General features: G+C 50.9%; 2 protein-coding genes across 3 annotated transcripts; both read left to right on the top strand.

Annotated features, from left to right (window-relative positions):
- The first annotated feature begins 339 nt into the window (after nucleotides 1-339).
- On the top strand, nucleotides 340-12,452 carry LOC116592011 (tubulin polyglutamylase TTLL13P-like). 2 transcript variants are annotated; one of them, XM_032345516.1, is made up of 15 exons: nucleotides 340-607; nucleotides 1,115-1,385; nucleotides 1,726-1,766; nucleotides 2,485-2,603; nucleotides 4,770-4,900; nucleotides 5,344-5,500; nucleotides 5,904-6,047; nucleotides 6,392-6,477; nucleotides 6,768-6,999; nucleotides 7,442-7,635; nucleotides 9,858-10,043; nucleotides 10,324-10,504; nucleotides 10,801-10,980; nucleotides 11,558-11,876; nucleotides 12,218-12,452. In XM_032345516.1, the coding sequence occupies exons 2-15, from the start codon at nucleotides 1,126-1,128 to the stop codon at nucleotides 12,364-12,366; spliced, it is 2,379 nt and encodes a 792-aa protein (XP_032201407.1). In that variant the 5' UTR covers nucleotides 340-607; nucleotides 1,115-1,125; the 3' UTR covers nucleotides 12,367-12,452. The 2 variants fall into 2 exon arrangements, with proteins under 2 accessions (XP_032201407.1, XP_032201408.1); XM_032345517.1 differs by having other exon boundaries at nucleotides 11,563-11,876; nucleotides 12,218-12,310.
- A 733-nt stretch (nucleotides 12,453-13,185) lies between these two features.
- Nucleotides 13,186-18,958, top strand: NGRN (neugrin, neurite outgrowth associated). The gene is made up of 3 exons (XM_032345557.1): nucleotides 13,186-13,392; nucleotides 13,799-13,909; nucleotides 17,849-18,958. The coding sequence occupies exons 1-3, from the start codon at nucleotides 13,229-13,231 to the stop codon at nucleotides 18,456-18,458; spliced, it is 885 nt and encodes a 294-aa protein (XP_032201448.1). The 5' UTR covers nucleotides 13,186-13,228; the 3' UTR covers nucleotides 18,459-18,958.
- The last annotated feature ends 2,828 nt before the right edge of the window (nucleotides 18,959-21,786 follow it).

The following is a 21,786-nucleotide window of genomic DNA, read 5'->3' as shown; positions in this document are numbered from 1 at the left end:
ACTAAAACACTGAAGGCAGGCGAGCAGGTACTTGTCCCGAAGGCGGACTTGGCCAAATTCCCGACTCGCCCCCCGGGTTCGAGATAGGATAGGATGAGACGTATGTGAAGCGGCGAGAAAGCGGAAGGGCTACAAGTCCCAGCTGCTACCCCCGACAGCGGCCGCAGAGCTGCAGCGGGGACCGCGGAGCCACCACCTCCAGACCCCCGGGTACGCGCGTCCGCCTGGCGCTCAAGATGGCCTCTGCCCGCGCCCGAGTGGGTGTGGTTCCGGGGAAGCCCCGCCCCCAGAACGCTTCTCCAATGGGGGCCGCCCTCGTGTCCATGGCGACGGCGGCGGCGGCGGCTGCTGGCTTGCTGTAGGAGGCGCCGCCGCCGCCGCGGGGACCTCTGAGCTAGGAGCGAACCCCGGAAGGGGGGGGCGGGCTCCCCCTCGCGATCGGCGGGAACAGCCAGTCCTGTGCAACAAGGAGGCGGTCCCGGACGCCCAGAGACGCCCGGGAAGGAGCAGAAGCCGGGCGAAGGGTGGACATGAGCGACCACCTGAGTCCAGCCTCGGACCGCTAGGGGCGGACCCAGCAGCCCCCACCCCCTCCTCAGAATCTCGGGTGGGCAGTGCCCGCCAGGGGCTCTTCCTCCGCCAGCAGAGCCCAAGGGGTCTTAGTCATCAAGTGCCAGGGTGTACACATGGAGAAACTGAATCATGGGGACAGGGAAAGGGCCGGCTTAGGCGACCTTAGGTTTTCAGCTCCATTTTAAAATCCAAGGTCCCCCAAGAGCCCAGCCATCCCCTCCTTCCCATTCAGGAATAAAAAAGTCATGGTCATGGCCCTGCCAGCTCTGTCCAGCTTCTACGTGCACCCCAGCGTGTTGTATGGAGGGGCGATCTTGGATAATCAGGACTTGTCGGGGAAGCCAACACTTCACAGGCATTCCCCTGCCCCCATTACCTACATGGAAACCATCCCCTTCTGCAGTGGGATTGTTCTGTAGGGGCGGCAACGTTCCCCTGAAACACCATGAAGGAGATCCTTTGCGTGGACTCCCGCAGGCCTTCCTGGACCTGGAGGAAGGAAGCTCGGACACATATTTCACACTCACCCCTCTCCCCTCAGAACCTAAGAGGATGGAGCCAAATACCTGTAAGACCAGCGAATCGGAGGAAGACTACGTTGAGGAAGAGGAATCCGAGGAGGAGTGTGTTCAAGGAGAAGCTACCCTCCCTTCTGACTCTCCTCAGCAGGAACTCTCAAAGGCTGACTATAAGGAATTTGGGGATGGAGTGTCCTTATCTATTGTAGCCAAGAAAATCCCAAAGAAAATCATAGCCCCAACTGACTCAGATGACTTAGAAGTCGGGAGGAGAAAGAGAAGGCGGAAACGCAGGTAACAGACAGGTGCCTGGGTCCCCTCACCTGCCTGGCTGCAGAAGAGAGTCACCCCTTGGCCTCCCTTCAGCAGTTGTGGGGCGAGGGGGGTCTTCCCTTTAATCTGCAAAAGAGGACAGGCTGTACAGGAACATCATTAACCTTTTGGTACTACAAAAACACAAAATTCAGAACCATTTGAGCTGGCTTGGTTTGCATTTTCAGCCCATTTCTATCATCCTGGTCTTCAAGTGGCTTTTAGAGACAATGAATTGCATTGTAGATGTGTCGGGCACCTGGAAGCCCCGGGTCTGTCCTTTATCCCACTCTGCCTGATTTCTACTATTCCTCCCTTCCAGACCCCTGGCCATCAACTTGACCAACTGCAAGTATGAGAGCGGTAAGCACCCAGCTCTTTCACACACCACTGTCCATAGGAGGGCACCTGCAGATTTCGCTCTTGAGATGGTCCCCAGTCAGGGTCCCAATCCCCGGAATCTTGTTCGGCTGGCCTATAGCCAGTACTGAGCTACTAGCAACTGAGACATCACTGTTCTGGTTTGTCTTAGTGGTAGCGGAAATCCCGCTGTTATCCAGCAAGAAAAAGCAACTGAAGGTCACCATTGCTCTCCCCTTCCCAGATTTTACCGTAATTGACATGAGCAGATCAATATGGTGTGGTCCCCTCCCCCAAGGAAGCCCTTGAGGGGGCTTGAGGAATTAAAAGAAAAAAATCAACAGCTAGGTCAGCTATCTTTTCATCTCCTCCTGTGCCCACTGCCATCTGGGCCAGGGGCCACCCTGTGTGGGAGGTGCCAGTGTGACCCCTCTGGAGGGTCGGCTCTGCAGGTCAGAAACCACCCCAATTGAGAGAAAGAAGACTCACAGGAGCAGAGAGCCAGGCTCTAGTTTTCTCTGTCACGGATTTTGGAAGGGCCCTGACAGCCTCATGAACTTGGAATTGTCACATGGTAATTAAGCTGCAGCATTGGAGGTAAGAGCCACTGCCGTCTTCAACCCACTCTGTGGTCAAGTCTGTTCCTTATCTGACCCAGCTACAATCCCCAGGCTTGCCGCTAGTGTCCCGGCTGGCACCACTGACCTCCCTCTCTCCACAGTGCGTCGGGCAGCCCAAATGTGTGGCCTGAAAGAGGTGGGGGAAGATGAGGAATGGACTGTGTACTGGACAGACTGCTCTGTCTCACTGGAACGAGTCATGGACATGAAGAGGTTTCAGGTACAAGCTCCAGACCCCAGCCTAAAAGGGGCCATGGTCCCTGAATGAGTCCTCTCCCCCTTCTGCTCGGGCAGCTGCGGCTGCCACCCTCTGTAGCTGTCTCCCTGGGCCGAGCGGGAAAGGCCATGGCCAGGGCTTCTGCTCCCCTGGAAAAATTCTCCTCTTGGGTTTCTGGAACTTCTATTATAGGAAGGAAGGATCTGCTGGGCACTATTTGCCTGGAGGCATCCGTACCCTCCTGGCGCCCTTGAGGGCAGGTGAGCCCACCTAAGGGGAAGGCAGCTTCAGTGCTCACAGCCGGGTGGGCAGAGTGATCGGCTTCTAAGCAGCTTAGCCGAGCATTGGCATCCAATGAGAGTCAGTGTGGGCCCCTGCATGGTAGCAAGGAAGTCAGGAAAGATGCGCCCACAAAAAGATCATAGCCTCTTCGTGGCATTGTTGTTATCCTCTAATTGGGTCTTTAAAAAAAAAAAAAAAAAGATTTTTTTTAAAAGATTTTATTTATTTATCTGACAGAAAGAGAGATCACAAGTAGGCAGAGAGGCAGGCAGAAAAAGAGGGGGAAGCAGGCTCCCTGCTGAGCAGAGAGTCCGATTCAGGGCTCGATCCCAGGACCCTGAGATCATGACCTGAGCTGAAGGCAGAGGTCCAATCCACCGAGCCACCCAGGTGCCCCTTAAAGATTTTATTTTTAAGTTAATCCCTATACTCAACATGGGGCTTGAACTCAGAACCTGGAGAGCAAGAGTCACACATTCCACTGACTAAGCCGGACCTCTAATGGGGTCTTTGTGGTGGTTAGCAACTCCAGAATTTAGAAAGGTCTGCAGGCTTAGTTTGAGGGGAAGCCAGGAAGGGAGTGGAGGAGATTGTAACTTGTCCTACAAGTCACAGGAGAAGAGGCGGGGGGGGGGGGGGGGGGGGGGGGGGGGGGGGGGGGGGGGGGGGGGGGGGGGGGGGGGGGGGGGGGGGGGGGGGGGGGGGGGGGGGGGGGGGGGGGGGGGGGGGGGGGGGGGGGGGGGGGGGGGGGAGGAAGAGAGAGAGAGAGAGAACTGGAAGTGCTTAAGGAGCTCCAAAGAAGGGTCAAGCAGGAAGCAGTTGGAGGATGAGCAAAACAACATGAACAACATTCCTTCGGGGTATTAAGTGCTTTTACATTCTTCCCTCATTAAATCCTCAAAACCAACCCTGAGTGGCAGATACCCTTTTGTTAAGAGGACACCCCAAGGCTCAGAAACATGAAGTTCCTGCAGCAGATGAGTGGTAAAGCCAGTGAGACAGCCCAGAACCAACGCGAGATGCTGCCTCCTGGCTCTCGGGCTCCAGCAGGCGCCCTGGCAATGCCATATCCTGGGGGCACTGGGCAGGGCATTCCTGGGACTGCTCAGCTTCCTTTGATCTTTTGGGAAAAGTTTTCTCATTTGCTTGTGCTCCCATGCACCAGTTCTTATAGGACACATCTCCAGTGGTCTGGGGGATGTTATAAGGCAGCTAGAAGGCCCAGAGTCCTGGTGAATCCTTCTTGCTGCCCCTCGTTTCCCAACCTCAGTGTGGACTTGTGTTTTGGGAGAGGCCAAGGAGGAGGTTCTCACTTGCTTTAGGGAACCTTCTTTTTCTCCCTTAGGGTATTGGGTACAAGGATTACCCCCACTGTGACCTTATTTTTTTTTTAAGGTTTTATTTATTTGAGAGCAAGAGAGACACAAGCAGGGGGGAGGAGCAGGGGGAGAGCGAGAATCAGGTTCCCTGCTGAGTGGGGAGCCTGACACAGGGCTCAATCCCAGGACCCGAGATTATGACGTGAGCTGAAGGCAGATGTTTAACCAACTTAGACACCGAGGCGCACCCCACCACACTTAAGAGAGAGAAAGAGAGAGAGTGCATGCATGTGCTTGTGGGCAGGGGTGAGGAGCAGAGGGAGAGTGAAAGAATCTCAAGCAGCCTCCACGCCCAGCACGGAGCCCAACGAGGGGCTCAATCTCAGTACCCTGAGATCATGACCTGAGCTGAAATCAAATCAGACACCTAACTGACTGAGCCACCCAGGCACCTTGTCCACTGTGACTTCTACCTTGACCTTCCCAGTCCTCCCGGCATGCCCAAGGCCCCAGGGGACCACTGCTTGCATGGCTGGCAGGGGTCGTTAACCAACTGACTCTGTTTCAGAAAATCAACCACTTCCCTGGCATGACCGAAATCTGCCGCAAAGATCTGCTGGCTCGGAACCTCAACCGCATGCAGAAACTCTATCCTACTGAGTACAACATCTTCCCCCGCACCTGGTGTCTCCCTGCAGAGTGAGTGAGCCCCTCACTGCCCAGGCTCATGTCCTCGGGTAGGAAAGGTTTCACCATCTCAGTTCCCTCCAGACTCTGGCCTTGTGACCTATAAAGTCTCAAGGGATGAGAGTTTCAGCTGGTCTAAGAAAAGAAGGTCTGAGACAGACGCTCCAGGAAAAGCGTGGACGGGAGCAGAGCTCCATGGGGCCTGACTCAGCTATGATGCACAGAACCCTTTTTTTTTTTTTTTTTAAGATTTTATTTATTTATTTGACAGACAGAGATCACAAGCAGGCAGAGAGAGAGAGGAGGAAGCAGGCTCCCCACTGGGCAGAGAGCCCAATGGGCTCAATCCCAGAACCCTGGGACCATGACCTGAGCCGAAGGCAGATGCTTTAACCCACTGAGCCACCCAGGCGCCCCGCACAGAACCCTTCTGACCAGCCTCTCTCTGCACGTAGCTTTGGGGACTTCCAGTCCTATGGCCGTCAGCGAAAAACCCGTACCTATATCTGCAAACCGGACAGCGGCTGCCAGGGACGGGGCATCTTCATCACCCGAAACCCCCGGGAGATCAAGCCGGGAGAGCATATGATCTGCCAGCAATACATCTCCAAGGTGAAGGGTGCCTCGGGACCACCGGGACCCTCCCCGAGCCCTGGGGTGCCTCGTCTCTCCCAGTGCCAGAGAGGAAGCCGGCCTGCCCATTGGCGCCTACCCTTCCTGCTGCTTCCCCTCACCTCAGAGGCAGCCCAGAGTCAATCTTCAGAGCATGCCTTTCTGGGTCTGAATCTGAGTTTTCCCACTTCTTAAATGTGTGATCTTGGGCCATTTCTTACTCTTTCTGTGCCTTAGTTTCTTCATCTGTTGAATGAGAGTGATAACAGTAACTATTTTATGCTTCATACTGTTAATTATGAAAATTAAATGAGGTATTCTGATTTGAAACACTTACAACAGTGCATGGGATAGAATGAGCACTTCAAAGGTTTTCTTCTCTGGTGGGTGTGCGTGCTTTCAGCCCTTCCTCATCGACGGCTTCAAGTTTGATATGCGGATCTATGTCCTGATCACGTCCTGTGACCCTCTTCGAATCTTCATGTATGAGGAGGGCCTGGCCCGCTTTGCCACTATGCCCTACGTGGAGCCCAGCCACAGCAACCTGGTAAGGTGCCAGCTGGCAGTCCTGGGGGGGGCAGGGCGGCACCCTCTTCTCATGAGCGCTGAGGTTCCGCGGAGAAACCAAGTAGAGGGGCTTGGTTTCATGGTCACCCATGAACCCTGGCCCCTGGCCGGGAGGAGAGCATCCGGGGGGCGGTGAGTGCTACGAGGTCCTTCCTGGAGGAGCCTGGACTGCCCCTTTCCCCAGGAGCTTGCAGACAGTTCATAGGTGGAGACAGACGGGAGATGAGCTGTCCTGGGGAGGGATGGGTGATCAAAAGGCAATAAAGGGCTAGAGACAGGGTGCTGGAGGGAAGCAGTCTGAGCCACGGGGCCACTTTCTCCCAGGATGACGTCTGCATGCACCTGACCAACTACGCTATCAACAAACACAATGAGAATTTTGTCCGGGATGATGCTATGGGCAGTAAGAGGTACTCCCTACTCTGATCAGACTCTTCAGCTTACGGTCTCAGCAGCCCTCAGCAGCCCAAAAACTGAGCCGGCCCTTGGGAGGCCAAATGCTTAGGAAAACCATCTTTACAGACCCCTGTCCTGTGCCCGACCGCTAAGTGCGACCCCACCCCCCACCCTGATCAGTAAGCCCCCCTCCACGCTCCCATGCAGGCACCCGGAAGTAGGGGTAGTGGTAGGGACCATCCTGCCTGCGGCCCAGCCCCACTGGTGTAGAAATGGGTGGTCCTCTGAGCACTGGGCCTCGCAGGAAGCTGTCCACACTCAACGCCTGGCTGCAAGAACACGGCTACGACCCCGGAGAGCTGTGGGCGGACATCGAGGACATCATCATCAAAACCATCATCTCAGCCCATTCTGTTCTTCGCCACAACTACCGAACCTGTTTTCCCCAATATCTGAGCGGAGGTACATGTGCCTGTTTTGAGATCCTTGGTTTTGACATCTTGCTGGACCACAGGCTGAAGCCCTGGCTGCTGGAGGTGAGGAATATCTTTTGGGCTTTGCAGAACCAAGATCCAGAGGCCGCCCTGAACGGGATGCCTGGCACATACGTGCACTCAGTTGGTGGAAGAGAGAGTGGGGGACGTGGTGGCACTGGGGTGGGGATGTAGATCTCTCCGCTTTTGACCCGATGAGTCAAATCTGAGTGGTCTCTGGCCACCGGTCCAGGATTTGAATCCCAAGTGTTCCTCATGTAATCTTTCTCTTTAGGGACACTGTATCTCTAGAATCAGGCTGTCCGGGTATCAGAGGGATCTCTGTGGCACAGTCCTGTGGCCCTGGGAGTCAGAAACACCCCGCCTCCTTGGCTGAGGCCTCTGCAGGGGGAGCTTTCTTGACTATACCCTCAGTCAGGTCTCTAGGAGACCACGCCTGCTTCGGTGGTCTGGGAACAGGGCGGATAAGGACTCCTCCTGGCAGGTAAACCACTCTCCAAGCTTCACCACCGACTCCCGCCTCGATCGAGAAGTGAAGGATGCGCTTCTCTGCGATGCCATGACCCTTGTCAACCTCCGAGGCTGTGACAAAAGGAAGGTGATGGAGGAGGACAAGCGGCGAGTCAAGGAGCGGCTTTTCCAGTACCACCAGCAGCCACGGGAAGCGAGGTGCTCCAGGTGTCTGAGCTGTCTTGTTACCACTGGCCTGGGCGTACGAGTGCTGCTTTAGTGTATGAGTGCTTCTTTAGGTGGGGAAGGTGGCCTAGGGCTGATAGGCTACAAAGAATAACTTTTTTCTGCAGAGATAATATGTTACATATCACAGAGAATATGTTCAAAATTCAAAAGAGACTGAATAATCTCTTAATTCTTCTGTAGCTACCGTATCCCCCCGGAGGAGCCAATCTCTGTTTCTTGGGTCACTTCTGTTCCTTGGGTCACGTGTGTACTTGGATAAATATTTAATGCATACATACCTACACACACACACACACACACACACACACACACACACTCACACACACACACACACATAGACTGCTCTCCTCCCTTTACCCAGACAATAGTGTAACTTTCACATTCTCTGTCCCATGCTTAGCAGTGTCATTTACAGCTATTTCAAATTAGCACATAAGGAGCTTTATGTGGCCTGATGTGCTGTTTGTTCTTGCTTTTTTTTTTTTTATCAAAGCTCCTCTAGAAAGTTTATAATGAAACAGAAAGCAGTCTAGTCATTCCATAATAAGGGGTTGTTGAAATCAGTCTTTTTTACCCACTGTTGCTTTCATTACAAGATGGGTTACAAACATGGCAATTTGTTGCTGATACTAAATTATAATGTTAATAATACATATGAATGAGTTTGAGTAGGTTTAGAATTATTCTCGTAACATCATCACTCTTCACCACCTGCATTCCAATGGGCAGGGCCAGTGTGTATTCGATCTGTCATGATATCCTGAGGGCCTGGAACACGTAGGCACTCAAATGTGTGAACGGAGGGAAGTAGAACTGTAAATACAGTGGGTATTCCCACAGCGGGACTGCACACGACTGCAGGAATCGTGTCCTTCAGTGGGGGAAAGGGCTGAAAACTACTGGACTTTTTTTTTAAAAGATTTTGTTTATTTGACAGACAGAGATCACAAGTAGGCAGAGAGGCAGGCAGAGAGAGAGGGGGAAGGGGGAAGCAGGCTCCCCACTGAGCAGAGAGCCCAATGCAGGGCTTGATCCCAGGACTCTGGGATCACGACCTGAGCCGAAGGCAGAGGCTTAACCCACTGAGCCACCCAGGCACCCCAAATACTGGTCTTATTAAGCAAACATACAGCCTGGCTGGTTCAGTGGGTGGACTGTGTGACTCTTGTTCTCAAGGTTTTGAGTTTGAGCCTCAGGTTGGGTGTAGAGATTACTTAAAAATAAAATCTTGGGTGCCTAGGGGGGCTCAGTCAGTTAAGCATCTGCCTTCGGCTCAGGTCATGATCCCAGAATCCAGAATCGAGCCCCACATCAGGCTCCCTGCTCGTTGGGAAGCCTGCTTCTCCCTCTCCCCCTGTGTTCCTGCTCTTGCTATCCCCCTGTCAAATAAATAAATAAAAAGAAACAAAATCTTTAAAAAAAATAAGGAACAAAAGTACAATCATAGAATCACTTGAATACTAGGCAGCCATTTAAAAATATTGCTGTATGATCCCATTTTTGTCTGAAAGAAGAAAGGAAGGGAGGATTAAAGAAAGAGCAAGGTAGTTAGGAGCAAAGCTAGGATTCAGACTCAGGGGTCCTGCCCAAGTCCACGCTCATAACAGTATGACTATGGGACATTTGGTCTTTTTGTGCTTCTGCATTTTCTGTAATTAACATAGATTATAATCAGAAACCCAAAAGATGGTGATAACTTAGGAGTGCTAGCTAGTATGAGGGGACCCCTTTGCACTTAAGATGAAAACCAGATTTCTGGGGCACCCGGGTGGCTCAGTCATTAAGCGGCTGCCTTCAGCTCCGGTCATGATCCTAGCATCCTGGGATTGAGCCCGGCATCGGGCTCCCTGCTCGGCGGGGAGTCTGCTTCTCCCTCTCCCATTCCCAATGCTTGTGTTTCCTCTCTCACTGTGTCTCTCTCTGTCAAATAAATAAAATCTTCAAAGAAAGAAAGAAAAGAAAAGAAACAGGGAGGAAGGAAGGAAGGAAACAAACAAACCAGATTTCTGGAAGTCAAGCCTCTATTTTCATGGCTACACACAGGTGGGATTGGCCAGAGGCCTTGGCAGCTTTCCCTACATGGGCCGTGGACAGAAAGGCCGTGAAGCTAGCGGGGGATCCTCAAAGCTTTGGCTAGCCTTCCTTCGCCCACTGAACATTCTCACAGTCCTCCTGACTCACTCTGAGCCTGGTTTCCATAGGCGAGAACAAATTGAGTCATCCCATGCCGCAATACTAGACCAGGAACGCTATGAGGATTCCCACCTCGGGGGATACCGGCGGATCTACCCCGGGCCCAACACGGAGAAGTACGCACCTTTCTTCAAGCACAATGGCTCCCTCTTCCAGGAGACTGCTGCTTCCAAGGCCAGAGAGGAGTGTGCCAGGTACTTTGCCTTGCATTCTCCTCTGTCCACTTGGGCGGAGCTTATCCTGAAGCTGAATTGCTCCCCAGCAGGGCAGAGAGGAAGCCGGACACTTGAGCAAAGAGGAATGGGGTCTTATGTCCTATCAGACTCTTAGTAACTTCGTTTCCCTTTAGTAGGCTCCCCGTCTTCCTCCTCATTCTTCTCCTGCCCCCCCCCCACTCTCCCATACCCTGTCTCCCTCACCCTGCTTCTCCCCAGTACACTTTCTCCAGTGTCTGAAGCTGCTATGTCTTGTCAGGCAACAACTGGAAGAGATCCGCCTTAAGCAGGAACAGCAGGAGAACTCAGGCAGTAAGAGGCGAAAGGAAAACAGGGACCAGAACCAGGGCGAATCCGCAGGGGAGAAGAGCCGATCCAGGGCCGGGCTCCGGGGACTTTCCACCCACTTGGCTTATAGGAACCGGCCCCGGGAGAAAGAGGTATCAGGGGTTTGGTAGCTCTCGCCTTTCTGCAGGAGGTGGGTTGGGACTCCTAGAGAAGTGAATCCTTGCTGTCCTCTCCTCCTCCTGCATAAGGGAGTGAGGAGTTCCTAATGAGTACATTGGATCTGACATGGCGGACCAGGAGGTGAGAGAACGGATAGCAAAGGGCACCTTCCACTAGGGTCAGGGAAGGGAATGGGGCGGGGGGGTTGCAGTGGGCAGGAGTCCCCCAGCCATGATGGCATGGGACTCCCCCTTGGAGATCTTGAACTCCTCTCTCATGTACTTTACAGCTGCTGCCCGTGCACCTGGATACCATGCATCCTCAAGAGATTGTGGAAGAGGAGGAGCTCGAGCGCATGAAAGCCCTGCTCCAGAGGGAGAACCTCATCCGAAGCCTGGGTATTGTAGAGCAGCTCACCCGCATGCTGCACCCCAGCCGCCAGGGCCAGAAAAAACTTCATGAGTACCTGGTGAGGGTCCCTACGCAGCCTCTCACAGAACACGGGAAAACGGGCTGCAGCAGCACACGGTGGTGGTCACAGCACAGGCGGCTAATGTGATGGTATCTGGCGCGCAGCCCGAGAGAGCAGAGTATGCTGGGTGTTGGGAAAGGGTCTCTTGGTTCCTTCTGCATTTGTCCCCCGGCTCCCTTGTTTGTGGTAATGACGTCTGGCCCAGTGCAGCTGCCACCCTTCTCCTAAGAGACCTGTTCTCTATGTTCCAGTCTTGCAATAACCCCAAACTCACGACTGACAAGAACAAGGCCACCCCCCTCGGTGGCTTCTGTGTAATCTCTCCCTAGCACTGCCAGTACCACGGCTCTAACGGGCGATAAGTAAACAGACTTGGGCCAACAGAACAGCTGCCGCATTCACTATTCCCTGGGCTAGTAGCAAGCCTACTGAGTCCTCAGTTTTGGCTGGGCCCCAAAGGAGTTAACGGGTTAAATAGTGGCCACAGCCTACAAGAGATGTTTCAGTCACCTATCTTCTCACACCGTTCCATCCAGCCTCAAAAGAAATGTAAGGGGCTACTCTTCTCCTCTAGCCTAGATGCCACCAGGACGGGCTGTGCAGTCAGGAACTGCAATCTGTGAGTCTGGTCCCACTGGTCCTCCTGAGAAGGGCCGCAAAAGAGCAGGGCCCTCCTCATTTCCTGCATCCAGTTCGGGCCCACGAATTGGTCCCCAGGATCTTAGGGCCACTGCCAAGCATGAATGCTGCAATTCCACATCATTCCTGGTGCCACCTACAGCCCAAGAACTTCAACTGGATAGGAGATTCAGCAGCCATCGGCCCCTCTTCATTGTCAATGAAGACATCTGGAAGGCGCTATTTTTCCAGTGCCAGAGTCAGGCTCACTAGCCGTAAGTACACAATACCAGCTATGGTCACTCTGACTTGGGCAAATTCCCAGTAGCAAACATTACAGCTGGGATGTTCCCAAAATATAACATGGCACTTCCACCAGTGTGGGAGTGGGACAGGTAGTGGCTCCTGATAGAAATGGCAGAAGTACAGCCCCAGCACTCAACAAACCTAACAGGGAAACCGACAAGTACACACACAATTACAATGCAGCGTGGTATAGATGCTGGAGGGGAGCATGGGATGCCATTCCTCTGTGTTGGTAACGGGGCAACAGGTGGTAAAGAGGTGAGGAACCTCCTGTGAATACCAACTCAGGGGACCCATGTTTCCACTGCAGAAGGCCAAGCCAACAGAAGGCTAGAAGCCATAAACAGAGCCCTGGCAGGATCCGTGTCATCCACTTTAACCCCAAAACAAGGCTATCTTCTGCAGCCAGAAAGAGTGGAAAGTGGCTCATGGACTGATTGTGCCTGCCCTCCGCGGTAGACTCTGAACACAGAGCACCCAAAGCCCGTAATTTCACTCTCTGCCCTGCCTCTGCACCCCTGATGCTGCAGACCACCGCCCTCCTTGACCTCAGCCACCACCGGTTAACGCAGGATGCAAGCCCAGCACAACCTCTCCTGGAGAGGCCCCTCGGGTTTCCAAAGGGGCGGAGGGCCTTCAATCTTTGCTAAATGAAAGACTGCCACCAAGCTTCAGTTTGGAAAGTCCTGGCCAGGAACCCTGTTTGCACAAAGCAAAACACAAAGACATCAAGAATTCCTCAATACCCTAAGATTATTTTCAGATCTGTAAAGACTAAAAGATGAAGAGGAGCCAGGGTCGGCCACGTACTCATCCCCGCCCTTCAAACCTTAGCCTGGATTTATAGCTAGGTGATGGGTCTGAACCCCAAGGGCGGCCCGGGGCTGGAGGTCATCCTGGCGACAAGAAGCCCCTTTCCCAGAGGAGCCGTGTGCCCAAGGCAGGGGTCTGTGGCCATCAGAAGACCGCCGAAGGAACGCCTTTAACGCCGTCGTGGCGGAGAGAGGCCGGCCTGGGCAGCCGTTGGGGTGGAGGGGCGGCTCTTGGCAAATGAATCCGTCTTTTTATTAAAGTTTATGGCGTTTTGCAGGAGCGTCCTCTACGTCATTCTGGCCCTTGCATTTCAGGCTCAATACTCTCCACATTCAGAGCCGGGAAGGGCGGGCAGCACACAGGTTCAAGCCCAGTCTCCCTGTCCTCGGCCGGAAGCGGGAGAGACGCGCGACCATCCTTGCTTCCGGTCCGCCCGTCCACTTCCGGCCCCGCCCCTAGGCTTCCGGTACTGCGCGTTTCCGGCTGCTGAAGACTTGTTGTTGTCGACATGGCAGTTACTCTGAGGGTCTTGCTGGGCGTGCGTGTCCGTGCTGCTGTCGCTCGCTGTGGGTTCGCGACCCGGGGGGTGGCCGACCCCGGCTCTCTCGGCCGCGAGCCGGACCCCGATTCCGACTGGGAGCCGGAGGAGCGGGAGCTGCAGGAGGTGGAGAGGTACCCGCTCCTTCCTGGGCCCTCAGCCTGAAGCGGGGCTTCGCGCCCCTGCGCTCCAGGCCGCGCCCGCTAGGAGCCCGGCGTGATGCCGCCGCATCCTCCGCAGCTCTTGTTTCTTACCCGTTGTTAGGGGCGCAGGGGCGGGCGTGCGGCTCCTTTGGGACCACAGCTTTCTTCACCAGTGACGTATTTCATCACCCGTTTAGAAAGTTCAGCGTGCTTACGGGCTGTGTTAGGTATTAGATTTCTGGGGAGATGTATGGAGCAGGTCTGAGCCAACACACATGGCCTGGTTTTCCTTGCAAACAAAGAGAAGAGGGCTGGGCTCTTTGTGATGTAGTCCGAGGCTTTTCAGCCACCCATTTTGCTCCCACGCATGGCTTCTGCCATTGGTTCTCTCCCCCAGCACCCTGAAACGGCAGAAAAAAGCCGCCCGGTTCCAGAAAATTCGGAGGCAAATGGAGGCTCCGGGTGCTCCGCCCAGGACCCTGACGTGGAAAGCCATGGAACAGATCCGGTAAGACTCGCTGTAGTTGGGATCAGCTGTGACGAGAAGTGATGAATACGGGGGCCTAGAACGTTATTTTTATATTTTACTTTTTTGATTTAAGATTTCTCAATGACAGAATAGTATAACGGATTTCCCTAAGCTCGTCATCTAAATTTACCAGTCTTTAACATCAGTACACAGCTGGTTCCTTTTTGCTGACATTTTAAAAGAGTAGGCTGGAAGACATCACATCATTTAACCTCAGAATGGTAGATCGTGACGTTTTTAAGGTCAGGGATGGGGGCCTCCCTGGTTACGTAGGTTTTTCTGAAGAGAAAATCTGTATCTTAAAAGTCATAAAACTCTTTTTAAAAATGTTATGTTTTGAATAGACAGTACATTACATAAGGCTCAAAATTATAACAGTGTAATGTCTATACGTTGAAAAGTTTTAATCCCGGGATGCCTCCCAGGGTCCTGGGGTCCATCCCCACATAGGGCTCCTTGCCCAGCCGGGAGCCTGCTTCTCCCTTGCCTGCCATTCCCCCTGCTTGTGCTCGCTGGCTCTCCCCGCCCCTTCTGTGTGTCAGATAAATAAATACAGTCTTAAAAAATAGTTTTAATCCCAGCCACTCTCCCATGGAACTATTTTTGTTTCTTTTTCCAGGTGTCCTTATGCAAATAGGAGTATGAATATAGATTTTTATATTCATTTCCTTAATCACAAACAGAATACTGTAAATACTGTTCTATCTACACTTTTCCTTTTGCATATACTTCTTTTATTTTTTTCCAAATAATCTGTACACCCAACGCAGGGCTCAAACTCATAACCCCAGGGTCAGGAGTAGCATGCACGACTGATTGAGCCGGACAGGAACCCCTTTTCAGATATTTCATAGACCTTTCCACTTAAGGACAGAAAGCTCTTTTTTGGAGAAATCCTAGTAAATCATAACCTTCATTTTTTTTTTTTTTTTTTTTTAAATAATCTTTATGCCCAGTCTAGGGCTCAAAAGCATGACCCTGAGATCAAGAGTTGGCATGCCTTACTGACTAAGCCAGCCAGGAGTCCCAGTAATTCATAATTTAGTTCACTAGTCTTTCATGATGTATATGTGGGTTGTTTGCACTGACTTGCTGTCACAAATCGTGCTCTACTAAATATACACAGCATTCACATACCTGGCAGGTACATTTGTTGTGTACATTCCCAGAAGTAGAGTTGATAGGTATAAGGGCAAGTGGGTTTGTGTTTTGATGACTATTGCCAAGTAGGCTTCCACAAGTTCTCTGTCCTTTTCCGTTCCTGTTAGAATGACTCTGAAGGTGACACTTCGAAGAAAGGGGATTTGTTTTTTTTTTTTTTTTAAGAGAGTATTTTTTTTTTTAAATTTTATGTATTTATTTGACAGAGAGAAATCACAAGTAGATGGAGAGGCAGGCAGAGAGAGAGAGAGAGGGAAGCAGGCTCCCTGCTGAGCAGAGAGCCCAATGCGGGACTGGATCCCAGGACCCTGAGATCATGACCTGAGCCGAAGGCAGCGGCTTAACCCACTGAGCCACCTAGGCGCCCTAGGGGATTTTTTTTTTTTTAAAGATTTTATTTATTTGACAGACAGAGATCACAAGTAGGCAGAGAGAGAGGAGGAAGTAGGCTCCCCGCTGAGCAGAGAGCCCGATGCAGGACTCGATCCCAGGACCCTGAGATCATGACCTGAGCCGAAGGCAGCGGCCTAACCCACTGAGCCACCCAGGCACCCAAAGAAGGGATTTTGTAGAGCAAGATTTTGTGGGCCTGTAGCACCTCTCATGTCATCCTCCTCTCCCCTCTCCCCTCCTGAAGTAGGCAGCTTTTCCATATCTTCCTATAATCTCCTTTTCTGTGGTTAACAGCTGTCCTTTTACTTTATTTTTTAAATTTCTTTTTAAAGATTTTATTCATTTATTTGACAGAGGTCACAAGTAGGCAGAGAGGCAGACAGGGTGGGAAGCAGGCTCCCTGCTGAGCAGAGAGCCTCATGCGGGGCTCAGTCCCAGGACCCTCTCAGATCATCACCTGAGCTGAAGGCAGAGGCTTTAACCCACTGAGCCACCCAGGCGCCGTTAAGTTTTTATTTTTAAGTAGTTTCTTACCGAATGTGGGGATTGAACTCGAAACCCAACTAAGCCACCCAGGTGCCCCTATCCTTTTACTTTAACGAAAAAACTGACCATTAGTTAAGATCCCTTTAGAGCTTCTTGGACTTTCTCTTTATTTCCAGTTCTCAGTGTTTACAAACTAGGGGAAGGGTGGCCCTTTACTTGTCTGGGACCAATGCCTCTGCACTAGGTAATAGTTGTACCTAATTCCTCAGAGACCTCCATCTGTCAGCTTTAGGTTCGCCCTCATCACTTTGTTCCCAGCTCGCTCTCCCTGGCTGCCTGTCCTTGTTTGGTCACAACAGAGAAACCATCGTCCACAAATCTTATCAGTGACATCCTCACTGCTAGGGATTCCTGACGCTCTGGTCTCTTCCCTCTCCTATTCCTGCAGCATTTGATCTTGTAGTGTATTTTCTTGAACTTCTCATCTCCTTTAACTCAGGGTACTACTCATTTCTGTTTCTAGGGCTGCTTTTCTCACTTTCCTTCTGGGTTTCCCTCATTCCTCCTGTATCTTAAATACTGCTGTGTTTTAGAAATGTGTCCTTGGTCATTTTATCTCCACCTACTTCAATCATGTGGTTTCAACCACCCGTGCTCTTCACTTACGACTTCCGAATCTGTCATCTCCAGTCCATGGTTTCCTTCTAACTTGTATATATTCAACCATGCCCTAGATCGTATCTCTTTGGATGTCACATGTGTTTTTCAAACTCAACATAATAAAATAGCGAACTCAGAGTAACAAAAGAAAATTGATCATTGTTCCCTGTTGACTTCATTTTGTTCCTGCTTTCACTCTGCCCCTGAATGGTCCCGCCAGTCACTCAAGCTGAAAGCCTGAATCTCTACCTACGTCTACCCCCGATATTTAGTCCTTACCAAGTTCTACCATTTGGCCTTCTATAACAATTCTCAACTCTCTTCCTTTTTCTGGTTTCTTTGCGACTGCCACAGTTCAGACTGCCTGGATTTCCAGGACAGGCTCTTGGCTGATTTTTCCGGCTTTAGTCCTACTACTGAAAACTACCCCTGGATTGACTTTCAAAATGAAAAGCTCCTTGTGGCATTCATTCCACTGCTTAAAATGCTTCCTGTACCTGCACATGGTTTGCCATAGCTTACGTGTCCCAAATTGCAGTTCTGCCATTTTTTAATAAACCCACATTAAAACAAAACAAAACAAAACAAAAACCCTTCCTTGGTTCATTGTTGCTTTGGGTTAAACTCCATAAGCGTGACATGATCTTGTTCCTGTCTTCACTGTTAGACGGGTAACAATGGTGATGGGCTGCTCTGCATTTTACATGCTGCTCTCTGTCATCAAGACCTTCACTCTCCTTTTCCTGTCTGCCAGCTTAGTCCTCTTCGTCCTTTCAGACCAGCTGTAGGCGGACTTCTGAAGCAATTCCCGAGCCACCACAGGTGTTGTGATAGCCTGTCCCTCTTCTCCCAGGTGCTCTGACAGCATCCTCCGCTAGAATTTATCGTCGTGGTGTTGCATGTGTTAGTACGCCTCTCCACCACCAGACTGTATGTTCTTTGAAGGAAGGGACAGTCTTCATGCATCCCCAGGATCTGCCTGGGGCCTGGTGCACAGTAGGAGTTTAGTTGAGGGAAATAAAGTGACTTAGGAGTGGTGGGGTGTTGGTGTCGGCACATAGGAATGGAACACAGCCGTTCAGTAGCTCAAGATAGAGGCCATGTTTGCTGTTTTTCTGAGCCCTTCTTTTTCACGTAGATATCACTAATATTGTCAGTTAGCTACTCTGTTAGCGGACTACTTCACAACTTGAAAAAACCTGCTGCTTTCTCTCATAGGTATTTACATAAAGAATTTGCAGAGTCCTGGTCAGTTCCTAGATTAGCTGAAGGCTTTGGTGTCAGCACTGATGTGATCCGAAGGGTTTTAAAAAGCAAGTTTGTACCCACATTGGAGCAGAAGCTGAAGCAGGATCAAAAAGTCCTTAAGAAAGCTGGACTTGCGCACTCACTCCGGCAGCTCCCCGGCTCTGGAGACACCTTGAAGTCGCTGTCTGCGAGTCACTCTGGATCAGGCTCTTTGCTGATGCCAAGGGGTGAATCCTCATTCAGAGGCTTGGGTCACAGCACAGCTTTGCACCTGATAGACTCAAACACTCACGGTACAAATATACCACGGAGACAAAAGGGAGGGAATCAAGGAATCCAGGTCCCGGAGGAGGAACACTCCGTGCCTGTTGCAGCAGCCCTAGGTCATCAGCGAGAGCTGCAGAAGTCCTCCACCAGCGACGGTGCAGGCAAGAGAGGACCTGATGGTTATGGATTGCCAGGCGACACGCCGGGAGATCTGAAGGCAGAGGAGCCGGGTGAGCAGGACTTCAGCAGCAAAGTTGTCCAGAGGGGGCGAGAGTTCTTCGATAGCAACGGGAACTTCCTGTACAGAATCTGAGTTGGAGCATGGCTTGTGGAGGTGCCAAGTGAAACACAGCTGGGCCAGTATATCTGGAGCCGCCTGGACTTCTGTGTGTGGAGTATCCGCCTTGGGATAGCAGGAAATGATGAGCCTGGAAGGTGGGAGGAAAGAGCCGGTCAGATTGAATCTGATGAAAGGCAGTGAACCTCACAGGGCTGATGTATATTGCCGGGCAGGGTTAATGACTGCTGGGTACATTCTGGTGTCCTGGAGCACTGCTCCTGGTCTGACGCACGTGGATCTGCAGTGCTCACCGTTCTTGCGGGGGCTCTGTTGAAACCAGCCCCTGTTGCGTGTGTGGTTAGTCCTCTCTGATACTTGGAATATGTGTTTGGAGAAAACTGCAACGTTTGCCTTCTGACCTCACTTCTTGAATAATGAACACTGATCGTTCGGGAACTTCGGGAACTGCTTCGTCCATTGTTTTCATTATATGCAAAAATAAAGTAAATGTACTTTACTGTGTTGTGTTAAAAGTAAATGTACTTTTTTGTGTTGATTGGTGCTCTCGGGTGAGAGGGTTTACCTGTGAATCTGGAGAGGGAGGGAGGGAAAGAGGCAAAGGGTCCCTTGCCCTTAAACACTGGGAGAGAGATGGCGCCTGAGGAGTTCCCAAGAAAGGGCCCTATGCTTCACCCTGCTTAGTCCTAGGCTTTAACAGCCAAAAATGGGGACATTAGTCTTTCACTCATCACCTCGTGTAAAGCGGCTCTTCTTTCCTTCAGTTGCTGGGGCTTTGAAAGAGATGGAGTATCGGGATTGACCCCCCCCCCCAAAAAAGGCAGACTTTATGGCCTTAAGCATAATCTCTGGCTACTTTTAAAAGCTTGAGTAGCATCTGATTTTGCAGTTGTCATCAGATTTTTCCTAAGGGAGCTGAGATGTGGGCGAGAACAGGTAATAAGCCCCTGAGTTTACTGATTTTTGAAGAGATACTTCATTATAACCAGAAACTGACAATCACTAGACAGACAGAATAAGACACATGCAAGCAACGGAAGAGCCCAAGGACAGTGTTCAGCCATGCCTCATTTTAACAAGTCACTGGCAAAAAACTGGTTGTTCAGAATTTAAATATATGCAGGATGTTTAATGAAAAGAATTGATTTTCTAAACCTGTCATTGAGTGTTCGTGAATCTCCTTGCTATCTCAAATGTCACTAGTATTGATGACAGTATCATTGATTGCTGTTAACTTGGCATTGGATGAATGGCAAGGCTCTGTCATAGGCCAGGCAAAGGTAAGAGAATCCAGGTGCTGGTCATACAGCAGTAGGCAGGGTGCCTGGGTGGCTCAGTTGGTTAAGCCACTGCCTTCGGCTCCGGTCACGATCCCTGAGTCCCGGGATGGAGTCCATCTCAGGCTCCCAGCTCCGCAAGGAATCTGCTCTCTCTGACTTTGTCCCCTTTCATGCTCTTTCCCTCCCTAATGAATAAATAAAAATTTTTAAAAAGATTTTATTTATTTGACAGAGATCACAAGTAGGTAGAGAGTCAGGCAGAGAGAGGAAAGGAAGCAGGCTCCCTGCTGAGGAGAGAGCCCGATGCGGGGCTCATCCCAGGACCCTAAGATCATGACCTGAGCTGAAGGCAGCGGCTCAACCCACTGAACCACCCAGGCGCCCCAATAAATTTTAAGAAAACAGCAGTGGGCAGATAAGGCTCTGTTCTCCCTGCTTTGTCACTATCATGACTCCGTTTTTTTTATGATTTAAAAAGTATGGTAACTTGTCATTAGAACCTTTTGGTCATTTTAAGAGGTGGAAGATGGTATTTGACTAATTTTTAACTCCTGCAAATCATTTGACTACGCCCTTTCCCCAGTGGGCTATGGAAAATTAGAAGCTGTTGTTAAAAAGCATTGATAGGTTTTCCATTTACCTCATCCCCTACCATCCCTAGTGCATACGAAGCTTAAATCTTTTTTCCATTCTTGGCAAGTGCCAATCTAAGGTTTTACGCCTACTGGTTCTTTGTCTCCAGATTTTCACATGGTAGATTCCATGTCATTCAAGCCTCAGATCAAATGTTACTTTCTTAGTTAAGCCTTCCTTAATCACCCAGTCTAAAGCAACTCCTTTCACATTCTGTGACCAGACCGTGTTTAATATGCCTCGGCATTGAAATAGATTACTACTGTAGTCTGTTGTCACCCACCTTGCGCATGGGGGCAGGAGACCTGTTTTGTGTTCATTGCCGTAGTTTCAGCTCCCAACAAAGATTCCAATTTTGGTTGAGTAGAGGAAAGTTTGGAGAAGCTTACCAGTCAGCCCAGAATGGCAGAAAGCCCTGCCTTTTCCCTTTGCCAGCCTACCCATCCAGACTTCAGCCAAGACCTAAGCTTTCTCCAAGTTGAATTGTTCCTGCTTTATTCCTTTTTTATTTATTTGACAGACACAGTGAGAGGGAACACAAACAGGGGAAGTGGGAGAGGTAGAAGCAGGCTCCGCTGAGCAGCGAGCCTGATGGTCCCAGGACCCTGGGATCATGACCTGAGCCAAAGGCAGAGGCTTAACAACTGAGCCGCCTAGGCAACCTCTTTATTCCTTTTTAAAGATTTTTATTTATTTGAGGGGCACTTGGGTAGCTCAGTGGGTTAAAGCCTCCGCCTTCAGCTCAGGTGATGATCCCAGGGTTCTGGGATAGAGCCCCATATCAGGCTCTCGACTCGGCAGGGAGCCTGCGTCCCTTCCTCTCTCTCTGCCTGCCTCTCTGCCTACTTGTGATCTCTGTCTGTCAAATAAATGCATAAAATCTTTTTTTTTTTTTTTTTAAATGGGCGAAGGAATGTGCCTGGGTGGCTCAGTGGGTTAAAACCTCTGCCTTTGGCTCAGGTCATGATCCCAGAGTCCTGGGATCGAGCACCGCATCGGGTTCTCTGCTCAGCGGGGAGCCTGCTTCCCCCTCTCTCTCTGCCTGCCTCTCTGCCTACTTGTGATCTCTATCAAATAAATAAATAAAATCTTTAAAAAAAAAAAGCGAATCCTATATGCTTCATATTACTTCATCTGTAATACTTATATATCTGAAAGAGATAAGGACTCCCTTTTATTTTCTTTAAAAAGTAATTTCTACACACAATGTAAGGATCGAACTGAGGATCCTGAGATCAAGAGTTACATGCTTGGGGCGCCTGGGTGGTTCAGTGGGTTAAAGCCTCTGCCTTCAGCTCTGGTCATGATCTCAGGGTCCTAGGACCAAGCCCTGCATCAGGCTCTCTGCTCAGCAGGGAGCCTGCTTCCCTTCCTCTCTGCCTGCCTCTCTGCCTACTCGTGATCTCTGTCAAATAAATAGAATCTTAAAA

Source organism: Mustela erminea, chromosome 5 (genome assembly GCF_009829155.1).
Source record: "Mustela erminea isolate mMusErm1 chromosome 5, mMusErm1.Pri, whole genome shotgun sequence".
Classification (NCBI taxonomy): domain Eukaryota; kingdom Metazoa; phylum Chordata; class Mammalia; order Carnivora; family Mustelidae; genus Mustela; species Mustela erminea.
This window is presented reverse-complemented; position numbering and strand designations above follow the sequence as displayed.